At 38.3% G+C, this 12,753-nt stretch overlaps 1 protein-coding gene across 1 annotated transcript; it reads left to right on the top strand.

Moving 5' to 3' along the window:
* The first annotated feature begins 318 nt into the window (after positions 1-318).
* On the top strand, positions 319-11,620 carry sec14l1 (SEC14-like lipid binding 1). Its single transcript, XM_088316818.1, has 17 exons — positions 319-389; positions 1,569-1,766; positions 1,917-1,999; positions 3,143-3,292; positions 4,142-4,273; positions 4,416-4,544; positions 4,698-4,875; positions 6,473-6,582; positions 6,704-6,893; positions 7,178-7,266; positions 7,354-7,424; positions 7,509-7,680; positions 8,491-8,625; positions 8,726-8,860; positions 9,587-9,838; positions 9,978-10,156; positions 11,277-11,620. Exons 3-17 carry the CDS (start codon positions 1,937-1,939, stop codon positions 11,380-11,382), a joined length of 2,091 nt encoding a protein of 696 aa, XP_088172944.1. The 5' UTR covers positions 319-389; positions 1,569-1,766; positions 1,917-1,936; the 3' UTR covers positions 11,383-11,620.
* The last annotated feature ends 1,133 nt before the right edge of the window (positions 11,621-12,753 follow it).

Genomic DNA, 12,753 nt, shown 5'->3' with positions numbered 1-12,753 from the left:
ATACAAAATAATGATTGCAAAGCGTTTTATATGAAATCTTGCTTTCACTTTCTAACAGTTACCAGGCGTAATGACGTCAATTGACGCCATTGACGCGCCAGTAATTGGCTTTAAGAGGGAAAACAAACTCATGAAACACTTTGTCACGCGAAATCCATGCATGATGACCGTGTTCTTTATTTTGACGGCGAACGTAGGCGATAAAAATGAACACGAAAATGAGATCAAGATCGCTGCTATTGAACGAAACGCCCCCAGACGTCACGGAGACAAACCTTATTTGGGCATGAGTCGGTCAACTTCCGGTCACCCACAGGAAGTGCACCGTTGCTGTCAGCCGAACTTTTTCGCGCAACATCTACACGCTCAGTCGTGCAAGTTGCAACCAGGTACTGTATTATATATTTATTTTTTTTTTGGGGGGGGGGGTGAAGGGATCTCTGCTTTTGTAGTTTGCTATTTCCCACGCATTGTAAATCATGTAATCTGAATATGTCACGCTTTGAAAAAAAAGTTCATTTTGAACTTGAAACATTCAGCCAACAGTTTGTATTATGTGTTAGACACCCATGTGTCAAAGTCTTTTTTTCCGCCCTTTTTAGTGTGAAATTGATTTTGACTACTGTAGATTTGCTGCGTCTTTGTTGTCATTTTATAAAATTCAGATACTACACTTTGATCTGCTCGCATTTATTAATTTAAATGTAATATTTTCTCACAAAATATTAGGGACATTTGGCTTTTGGGTAACATTTCAGAATGCCCTACAACCTTTACAGGGGAACATAAATAAATTTGGTATTTCAGTACATGACCCATGAATTGGCCATACTATTTTTGATGATCCTCTTAATCACGCTGTTTACATTTTAACACGATTCCAAAACATCAACAATCGATCAACTGTATCTCACACTTGGCAAGGATTAAACAGAATATTCCCAGAGGCAGAGTGTCACAGAATGTCATCCGTCAACAAAGATCCTGAGAAACTGCAAAGACAAAGAAGTGGCGTCCTTGTGAATTTGGCCATTCAGCTTCTTGTGAGAGAACTGCAAGCTGTGCAAAAACGACAGTATTGAACAGTTGCGCATACTGTATTCACAAGTCTTGAGAAGGTCCAATTCAGTTCACCTTTAAATCTTTAGTTTCAGAGGTTCATCTTGAAATTTCATCCGCTGACTTTCTGTGTGTAGTGTACCGTGGATATACAAAGTCTACACACCCTTGTTTGCATGCCAGGTTTTCGTGATATACAAAAGAATGATAAATCTTTTTAAAAATGTTCCCCGTTAATGTAACCTACGCAACTCTAAAATTGAATTATTTTTTGAAATATTTCAATGAGATGTTGTGGATGAATTGTACTTAATTAACAAACGTTAAACACATCACCAAAACACTTGAAAACAGCTGAGTCGACTTTTAACAGCATGGGAAGTGTTTTCCTCTCACGTGAGACTCACACCTCCCCCCTTCCTTCTGACCCATAACGCGTAGTCCGCTGTGAATGGAGTTTGTCCAAGCTTAGTACATTTACTTACCGCTTATCTGTCCTCTTCTACCAGAGATACCACATCTGACACACACGTGGCTTCCAATTGGCTTGGAAAAGGCGGAGTTCACGTTCGCCAGCTGGTCACAGTGTTTGTCATTTTACAACACCCGATGAGGCAAAAAAAGCATTCCCTCTACCAGCTAACTGTGGACGACATTCAAATGGATCATTGAAACATCTTAAACCTATTGATCAACATTCCACCACTGTAAGTCACATTTTTACTCCTTCGAATATTTTCTAGGCTTTAGACAATGGCTTAACTTTTCGCCCCCAAACCTTACCCAAGGCAGGAATATCGACAATTCTAAGCATGGTGATGAGTCATGTAAATGTGATTCTTGTTGCCTTTATTCAGGGACTGACAAAGCTGCAGCCATGGTGCGAGAATACCAGTCTCCTGTTCGGGTCTACAAACATCCATTTGAATTAATAATAGCAGTGAGTAGTGTTTTTTCCTTAATATTCATACTGTAAGATGGGTGTCATTTTGCGGCAGGGTCTTTGTGCATTTTTTTTTTGGTGGTGTTTTGTCATTGCGGCCTGGACCTTTTTCCTTGTTTTATCTTAAGTGATGCTAGATGGGATTTTTCGCGACCCTATGAAATAGTGTCTCTTTTTTACTCCGTATAACTTCTCAATCGGCATGGATGAATTGCACACGCAAAAAATGAGTCTTCAATTTAATGCATCAAAATGCTGTGCAAAGGAGTTCACTTCTCATAGGATGAATTTACAGTTTCAAGACGGTTATGTAACAGAGCAGCTGATGGCACGGAGGTGCCGATATTCACACAAACCTCAACTTTCAAATGATTGCCTTCATCAAATGTGCTGTTGATGCAGCTGTCGTTTGCAGGATCTAAGATACACAATGTGAAGTGCTTCGTAAATATTGATATTAGTCCGTGCAGGTTTTCTGCCCTCGTTTTGCTTTTTCCTGACTTCGTTATACATTAAACCATGCTTATGCAACAACCGTGACACTTTGCACTGCAGACGCTGCTCGGGACTTTTTCAATACACAGCCCAAGCAAACAGCCATAGACACTTTGTTTGACTTCATGAAAATCTTCTCTTAAAGTAAATCTCCCGAGTCTAAGGGATAATAAAATCTTTTAAATTTCTTGTCCAATCTCCAGCCCCTTTGAGACCGATAAATCCTCTCTCCCTTCAGACACGTTTATTTACTCCCAACATTTTTCTTTAAACCTTGACTCAACAAGCATTTCTGCCAACTGTTCTAATTACTGTAATAGATTCTTTTTTATGACTTGTCTTTATGTCTTATGACAACCGCTGTCGTTATAATACGCCTAAAACCTGTTAAAAAGCCATCAAATGCCAAATGAGTGCAACCCTCTCGTTTGTGTTCTCTTGCTATAAAGTTGTACATCCTGTTGTCATCTGAGCTTGAGAAATTCACTTTTAATACTGCAATAGATGTATTGTTGACTTTTCAGACTTTGCTGCTGTGCATTTAAAACCTTTGCAGCATGCGAATAGAATCAGACAATGTTGTCATTTTGCGTTGAGCACCACAGCTGTGCCTAGGCTACTTCGACTTTCATTTCTCCTTTCCAGGCTTACAACAAGAGATTCCCAAAGTGCCCTTTGATCCCAGTGTTTGTTGACAGTGAGATCATCAGCGAGAGCCAAAGTCAGGATGGCTCCGTACTGGTGATCGAGAGGCGCTGCACCATTGATATCGATGCGCCTCGACTCCTTAAACGGGTATCTTTGCTTTCACATACTAATTGCGATAATCTGATAGTTAAAATATGCCAATGTTGCGCTAAATTTGAAAGCATATGGGCAGATGATGCAAAATGTAGTTGTAGTGGATAGAGACACATGTTCGAATGCTACTTTAGTGAGATAAATAACCAAGATAGATCATTTCAAAACTTTACCACCATTTTTGGAAGTAAAAATAAGCGACTGAAATTGTGTGATTGCGCAAGTAACCGGGATGTGGCTGTGTGAAGAGTTAAGGAATCTCATACTCCTGTTCAATATACCTTTTGAAATTATGGCCCCAAATAAATCTACCGTTGCTTCAGAATTTGTGTGAAATCACTCTTGAAATCTCAGAATTACATCTATGAAATGGATGGATGGATCCATCTAGTCTTATTTATTATTTCACCGTGCCGTACACTAACCTAAAGAACCCAGTCTTGAAATGCTTGCAAGACACCAAAAAAAAAAAAAAAACGACCATGCAAACAGTGATAAAAAAAAAACTCATTACAGTATCTATCAGAATTAAACAAATCCAATTTCAACATACTGATGCTCATTTGCCAGTTTGAATGTGATTGGTTAGTTCTGAACGTGGCTTTTTCCCAGTTATAATAAAGTGTGCAAAACTTCTGCAGCCACATCATTTCATTTGTTTAAACTACCTCTCTTAAAATTTGAGTTGAACAGTTTATATGGCACACTGATGGAAACACATTTTTTTTAAATTCTTGACAAAAATGAGACATTTAAACAACGACGTGTCGACTTATTATTCCCACCGTATTTTGTTGAACTCTCCTTTTGTTGCTCATATTAATGTTGTATTTCCATCCAAAGATCGCTGGTATAGACTACCTATATTTCCTCCAAAAGAACACTCTGAACCGCAGAGAGCGATCTCTCGTCATTGAGGTCCAGAACGAATCGTTTTCCAGCAGGGTCATTTCCTCGGAATGCTGCAAATATACGGTGAGCATTGAATTCCATCCAAATGACATCATTATGTTGGAACATCACAACAAAGTTTACTTCCGTTTTACTGTTTTGTTAATGGAACGTAACACGACCGGCGCGGAGCTACAGCCTCATATGTTGAGATCTTTCTTCACAGGTTCATCCTGAGAATGAAGAGTGGACATGTTTCGAACAGACAGCTAGTCTCGATGTTAAATCTTTTTTCGGCTTTGAAGGGCTGGCAGAGAAAATAGCAATGAAACAGTATGCTAGCAGCATAGAAAAGGTTTGTGTTTTCTTTTATCTGACTGTTCTGACGGTAATGATTGCCGGTTGTGTGCACGTGCCGGCATGAAAAATGTGTTCTGTCATCTTTTGTTCTTGTCTCTGCTATTCACAGTCCCATTGATCGTGTGTTCTACTCCTTTCTATGTTGCAGGGGAAAGAAATTATCCAGTATCACCTCGCAGAGCTGGAAAAAGAGGGCCTAACGTACATACCACGCTGGGCTGAACCTTCTCCCATCCGCGTCGTCGTCCCTGGAAACTGTTTGAAAGACGTGCTGCCTGTCTATGACAAGGACCTCTCCGCAGAGACAGCGACGGCCTCTCCTGAAGGTCAGTGTGACAATGTACAACACAAGTAGTATGTTCTTCTCGGACAACGACAGCACCCCCAAAAATGTGCCCTCTCAAATTCATGTACACTCATCCACCACATCAGCAGTTAAGTTTGAAGAGAATATATACTTAAATATTAAAAACATAATTTCTGGTGAGTATATAAGGATAATGAGAAATAAGTCAGAGGGACAGACATTATTTTTGGGATGTATGACATTTTTCTTTCTAAAAGGACAAACTAAACAAGTGGGGTTCATCCATCCCTTTAATCGTCCCTAAACGGGTCAAGTACCTCAAGTACACTGTAAAAAATGGGGAGTGATATTTACTTGGAAAAAAATGCTTGTAATGTTTTTCCACTCAGAAATCTTCAGTAAATTGCACTAGAACAGTTTTTGAGTACATTTTACACGTTCATTAAATTCAAAAGGTCACCCCAAGGTTGAAGCCATTTTATGTTTTTGTACACACATTTCATACACAAAGGAGCTCAATGCGATAGAGGGTCAAACCCATGACCGCAAGATTGGGAGAAGGCCACTCGACACCTGAGCCATGCAACTGCTTCAGTCTATTAATATATCATTGGTGACAGGTACAAACCTCGGAATCGTCCAAAGCGTAGATTTTGGCCTCCTTTTGGAGATACCAGTAATATACTCACCCCCGGTCGCAGAGCCGCAGCTCAGGTGTAGAGCACCCGTCTCCAAATCTGCAGGTTGTCGGTTCGATCCTCGCATTGAGTAACCATATGAATGAAACGAGCTATGTGAAAAAGTAAAAGCCGACTTCTCTTAGGTGGCTTTTATCTAAATTGTTGACATTTACTCAAAAACTCTTAAAATGTTTGAGTGAAAAAACTTTACTCGATTTTTTTCAGGTAAATATCACTCCCCATTTTTTACAGTGTCCTGAATTCAAATATTTGCGCTCACAGCGCAATGAAATATTGTAATTCTGTTGTATGTACTGGCCCTTTAAGTGAGAGTTCAAAACTAAGACTAATAGACTGAAAAACTGTTTCTTCCCGAGAACTTCTTAGGGGTTGCTGGTTGTGTACAAGTGTGAGTTTCGGCATCAGCTGCAAGCTTCACACCCTGGGGAAAAAAATCAGTCTTGTACCTTTTGGGTTACAATTTGTACACATGTGTGGTTTTTATAGGTTAGGGACAATATTTCTGGAATAGGAAAATTAAAATGAGTTCAATTAATATAACGTAAGTGGTATTTTTGCATCAATTGATCATATTTATTTTTACATTTTTTTTACAGAGTATATATAAAGCAGCAAAATAACAGCCATCATTTTATAAATCTCGACTGTCTCGCATGGTTGGTTCTCATTTTGTAGCTTACGACCAAGCCTAAAATCTCGACTAGTCTCTGCTCACTTCCAACTCCAAATCCATGTTGTATGAAAAGGAGCAGCATGATTTACTTGTGGAAGCTGTCCGAACATTTCCACATTGCCAGTGCATGTTGTTCTGTCCATGTAGTTTCTATTTCTCCACACAGGTTGAAAGTGCCCGAGTCCCTCTGTAATGCACGCAATGGACGATGCGCTAAGTTGACGCTGTGTTTTGGCCTGCAGACAAGTTGGATGCTGATTACATCAGACGTTACCTTGGCGATTTAACGCCTCTGCAGGGAAGCTGTCTTATTCGACTGCGGCAGTGGCTCCAGGAAACCAACAAGGGCAAGGTCACATAAATTTTGTCTGAGCAGATTAGCTCACTTTTGCGCATATCAATCAGTTCAAGTGTTTTTTTTTTTAACACTTGAAATTGTTAATTCTCTCTTTTTTTTTTTTTTTGCTTTATAGAGTCCAAAGGATCAGCATGTGCTGCGCTTTCTGATCGCCACAGATTTTAACTTTGACAAGGCTCGAGAGCTTCTGTGCCAATCGCTTACATGGAGGAAGCAACACCAAGTGGATTTCTTGTTAGACACATGGCAGCGTCCTCACCTTCTCCAGGACTATTACAGCGGAGGCTGGCACCACAATGACAGAGGCATGGTCCTTTTTGGAATATTTTATTTATCCTGCATAGAGGAGGGATTACTCTTTCTACATTTATTGCAACTTGGATTTACATGTAAATTATTAACTAATGTCTGAGAACCACCTGTCATAGTTCCCACAAGTCCTTCCGTCATAAAAACAGACCATCAATATCTGGCATTCGTTAAAATAGTTAAAAATATATTAAAAGCCACTATTGTGGCGCAAATAATTTTTGATGGTAGTATTTGTGAAATATATTTTTTTTGCATGATCCCTAATTTTTGCGTTTAGATGGTAGGCCTCTGTATATATTGCGGTTGGGTCACATGGACACAAAAGGGTTGATGCGTGCCTTGACAGAAGACGTGCTGGTTAGACAGGTGAGTGAATTTATTTTTTTTTTTAGCACAACTCTGCCGTTTTGCATACAGATATCATGGCTAACATGCTTTACGTCGATAACCCAGGTTGTTGCCGTCAATGAAGAGGGACTGAGGCGATGTGAGGAAAACACGTCAATCTTTGGTCGACCAATCTGGTGCTCGAATTCCCTCCTAGTGGTAGAGAAACAGCAGTTATGAAAATCTTCAAGCAAACAATGATGAAAATATCGTGGCGCCAGGTGCTGGACTTGCCTGGTGGATCTGGAGGGTCTGAACATGCGTCATCTGTGGAGACCAGGACTGAAGGCTCTCCTGAGAATCATTGAAGTAGTAGAGGCCAACTACCCCGAGACGCTAGGCCGCCTGTTCATGCTGAAAGCACCCAGGGTGTTTCCTGTGCTCTGGACCTTGGTGAGGATAAACGGATGCTGTCGATTCGTTAGCCACAATGTTAGGAATCCAATTCAATGCGAGAGGTACACTGCATCATGCCGAGAGCGGCTTCTAATATTTTGCTCTTTTATATAAGGTCACCGTGTCGAACGTAATTCCTTATTCCAGCACTGTGGAGGCAAGGCATATATTGTACATTAAAGAATTTCACCGTACCTAAACAAAATTCACCAAAAGGAAAGATTCACTGAGTGAATTGGACCTTCTGACATCTTGTGAAAAATCATTTAATTGGTATGCCTGTTACTATAGGTGATACAAATTGCTGTAAAAGATTAAAGCACTACAGCTGCAAATATACAACTCCACATAAATGTATTTTCTAGTCAGAACTTATCATACAGCTTTTATTTGTTCTTTTTGTTATGTGCAGCAGAAAAATCTGTATTTGCAGTTATTACTCAAATGTGCTGGGTAAGAACATAGAATTGATGTTAAGTAATATATGCAATCATGGGTTCATCACATCATGAGTCATACATGTTAATTGCATTCTGCCGTCCCACAATTACAAAGCAATGAACAAACACATGCAAAGGTCACGGAGAAGCTGGAACTGATCGCAGCAGAATGAAGATGAAAGGCAGAAAACACCTTGGATTGGTTGCCAGTAAACCACAGGGAACCGGCTGCACAGGCCAATACACACATCATAGAAGAATGATATCAAATAAAAAAATGATATTTATACATATGAATAATACATAAACGTGAGGACTGTATTTTACACTTGATCCGGTATTCATGTTCTGGTGTCTTGTCTTGCAGGTCAGCCCTCTGATAAATGAAAACACCCGCAAGAAATTCCTTGTTTATGCAGCAAACGACTACCAGGGTCCAGGAGGTTTGGTGGACTACATTGACCAGGCGTTTATTCCGGACTTTTTGGGAGGGGACTGCGTGGTGAGCATTGTAGAATTGCGCCCTAAAAATAAATGTTTGTTTATTTATTTATTTTGGTCCGCTCATTTTTCAAATTTTTCATTCTTCATCTCCTTTTAAGTGTGACATCCCCGAGGGAGGCTTAGTCCCAAAGTCTTTGTACAGGACAGCAGAGGAGCTGGAGATAGAAGACAACCGATTATTGACGGAATCTATTTATAAAACTGCTAGTATTTTCAAGGGAGCTCCACATGAGGTATATGCAAACTTCTATGGCAACATTGTCACTTATCGAACAGCTTCATTTTAAATTGTGATGGCAATTTACATGCTCACTTTTGATTCTTTAAAAACTAAATTTGTGTTAACTTCTTGCATCGGTACGGAGATTTTTATTTAAAAACAAAACTTTGGCTAACTTTTTACAGCGGCGCACAGATTTGCATTTAAAAACGGTATTAACTTTTTACAATAATGCCGAGATTTTCATTTAAGAAAAACTAAATGTGTGTTAACTTTTACAGTGGTACACTGATTTTAATTTAAAAACAAAATTGTTATTTTTTTTGACAATGATGCAGAGATTTTTATTTAAAAACAGAATTTGTGGTAACTTTTTACAGTGGTGTACTACTGCACTTCACCTAAGAGCTGCTTCTAAGCTGCTTTCGCTTCCTCTCAGAATAATACATTATGTGACCACAAGATTTTTTTATATATATATTATTAACTCCCATTAGCGTAACATGTGTATGAATCTTGAGCGCACTGAAAGTAATTTGGATGAAGCACTCGTTAAATGACAGCCAGTAAATTGAAGCTCTCGATTCCTTTAAATATCTTAGGGCGCCACCTGCTGGAAATAATTTGTACATCACGTTTACAGAAAGATAGAAATTAAGGGAATATCAACATAGCAATTTCCAAATTACATTGCATTGACTGCTGTCCTCTTTTCTGTATTCTGTCTCTACGCCTTCAGATTTTGATTGAAATCGTGGAAGCCTCGTCTGTCATTACCTGGGATTTTGATGTGTCCAAAGGGGATGTGCTTTTCAAAATCTACCATTCAAAGAGGGCTCCAATGTCACCAAAGAAAGACACAATTGGAGCCCATGGATTTACATCCTTAGGCTCTGTCAATCCGCAGCTGTTAGACAAAAGTTGGGTGCTGGGTCAAGACTACAGCCTTGTTGAGAAAGCCCTCACATGCAGAGAGGGGGAGAGTGCACAGGTAATTGGAACACATTCCATTGAGATATCTCCTATTTTTAGACTTTCTTTCAAACATGTCTCAAAACTGTCCACCACCACCCGCCTTCTCCATTAACGGCGTCCCATATTGATTGTGAACGTCGGCTTTCTTCAAATAGGGCTCTCACATCACTCGCTGGCCTGGATACTACATCCTCCAGTGGTCCTTTCACAGCACCCCTGCCGCCTCAACCTCCAGCCTATCTTATGTGGATGATGTGCTGGCCTCTCTGCAGGTCTCCTCCCACAAGTGTAAAATCATGTACTATACTGAAGTGCTGGCTTCCCAAGACATCAGGTCAGTTCAATTAGGCCACTATGCCTTGTGTGTGTGTGTGTGTGGGTGTGCGTGTGCCTTGTGTGCGCGTGTGTGCGTGTGTGTGTGTGGGGGGGGGGCGTAAATAAATAATAAGATCAAATTGGTATTGTCCCCTCAACTTAACTGTTAAAAAATTAAATAAACTGTTAAAAAATTTAATAAATAAATAAGGTGAAATTGGTATTTTCCCCTCAACTTAACTGTTAAAATAAATAAATAAATAATAAGATCAAATTGGTATTGTGCCCTCAATTTAACTGTTAAAAAAATAAATAAACTGTTAAAAAATTAAATAAATAAATAAATAAATAAATAAGGTCAAATTGGTATTGTCCCCTCAACTTAACTGTTAAAATAAATAAATAAATAAATAAATAATAAGATCAAATTGGTATTGTGCCCTCAACTTAACTGCTAAAAAAATAAACTGTTAAAAATTTAAATAAATAAATGAATAAATAAGGTCAAATTGGTATTGTCCCCTCAACTTAACTGTTAAAAATAAATAAATAAATAAATAATCATGTCAAATTGGTATTGTCCCCTCAACTTAACTGTTAAAAAATTAAATAAACTGTTAAAAAATGTAATAAATAAATAAATAAATAAGGTCAAATTGGTATTGTCCCCTCAACTTAACTGTTAAAAATAAATAAATAAATAAATAATCATGTCAAATTGGTATTGTCCCCTCAACTTAACTGTTAAAAAATTAAATAAACTGTTAAAAAATGTAATAAATAAATAAATAAATAAGGTCAAATTGGTATTGTCCCCTCAACTTAACTGTTAAAATAAATAAATAAATAAATAAATAATAAGATCAAATTGGTATTGTGCCCTCAACTTAACTGTTAAAAAAAAAAAAATAAACTGTTAAAAATTTAAATAAATAAATAAATAAATAAATAATAAGGTCAAATTGGTATTGTCCCCTCAACCTAAGTGATATCAGGGGAAAGAACCTAGCAAATTGTTTTGGAGCGAACAAGCCATGCCAATAATTACAATTTTAAAGTGGTTCCAACTTGTATAACTGGTTTCGCCCCCAAAAATACAAAGGTTGTTTAATAAAGAAATCTATGTCTGTTTTTTCTAGGGGATCCATGACCAGCCTGGAGTCCAGTCATAGTGGTTTCTCTCAACTCAGTGCATCCACTACTCTTTCTAGCCAATCACACGCTAGCTCAACTGTCTCAAGGTAGCATCGGATCGACAGTGAACTCACACCCACAAACATCTGGGTAGTGCTGTTTGGGAATTCTTGGATTATTCTTCTAGCGGAAGCTTTGCAGTAGTTTTCAAGAGAGAGTTGGGACTGCAGTCAGTTTGTGTTGGATTTAAAATTGCAGTCAAGTGTTGTCAATCACTGGACAGTCTTTCATGCGTTTGATGGGTCAATAAACGGCTTGTGATGTCAAATGAAGAGGCATCAGTTTGTTACTGAATTTTCTTTCATTGTCCACTAGATGTCAGTGTAATCACGTGCAGAAAATAGTTGATCCTCACTTCATGTTTTTTTTAATTCATCTTGTAAACAAATCTTGCACACAACTGCTCCCAGGTTTGGAAAAAGAAATGATAGAAATATTTTAAATATCAAACAAAACCAGAACAATCAGACAGCACCTGATAAAAAAGTACATTCAAAAGATTGTATCAGTGATGGATTTGTATTTGCTGTGTATGTTTAACGACTCAATGAAAATCTCGGTCTCTGTAGAGAGATGTGGTTGCTGAGCAACCCAATGTACGCTTGCAAGAGTGTCAAACTCATGTTTTTAACCACTGTATCTTTACAAATAGAACTTCATCTAAAATCTAACTTAAGCACGAATGCCGATTTGATGTTACTAGCATAACCGATTTTGATGAGATTAGCAGCACTCAGTCCGGCTGTTCAAGGGCAGTGTTAAAGCACAACAACTTTAACACTGAGGGTGTCATTCTCATGAGAGGAGGATGTCTTATGACCAGACACATTCTCCTACATGTCACTTTCGCTGTCAAATAGATATGACAGCACCTCAATGATAGAAAACCTTTTCTTCGAAATCATTTTCAGTTGAGAGACAGCAGAAAGAGAGCGCAAACATCACCAAGAAAATTGCTTTTGTTCAAGCAGTATGTGAACTCCAAGTAGATTTCTCACCACTGCAGTTAAGTTTGGTTAGAGCCTGAAACTTTTTTGAAGGTTATAAAATTGTTGTGACCTTTATGTCATCTAGAATAAATATGTGTAAATTGTTATTTTGGATACTGCTACAACTGATTTTATTGAAAAAAAATAATGTAAAAATATTTTTATATAAAAAAAAAGGGCTCAAATTGACCCCAAAGAAAATTGATGGTGACAAAATGTGTACAAAACACTGAAAGACATAACATGTTCATTTTGTTTGCCCAGTTGTCCCCATCAAATTAGGAAAAGTAATGAAAAACGAACAAAAATCAAGTCAATTATATATTTAGAGTCAATGAACATTGAATGGGGACAAAGTGACCTAACTGAGCTCATTTTGGAATCTGGCCTCTTTCAGTGTTCTTGGCATGCACAACAACCATTTTCAGATTTG

This window comes from Idiotropiscis lumnitzeri, chromosome 15 (genome assembly GCF_059441095.1).
Source record: "Idiotropiscis lumnitzeri isolate Australia: NSW breed Sydney's pygmy pipehorse chromosome 15, RoL_Ilum_1.0, whole genome shotgun sequence".
NCBI classification, from domain to species: domain Eukaryota; kingdom Metazoa; phylum Chordata; class Actinopteri; order Syngnathiformes; family Syngnathidae; genus Idiotropiscis; species Idiotropiscis lumnitzeri.
Note: the sequence above shows the minus strand (reverse complement) of the source record. Positions and strands in the feature narration are given on the sequence as shown.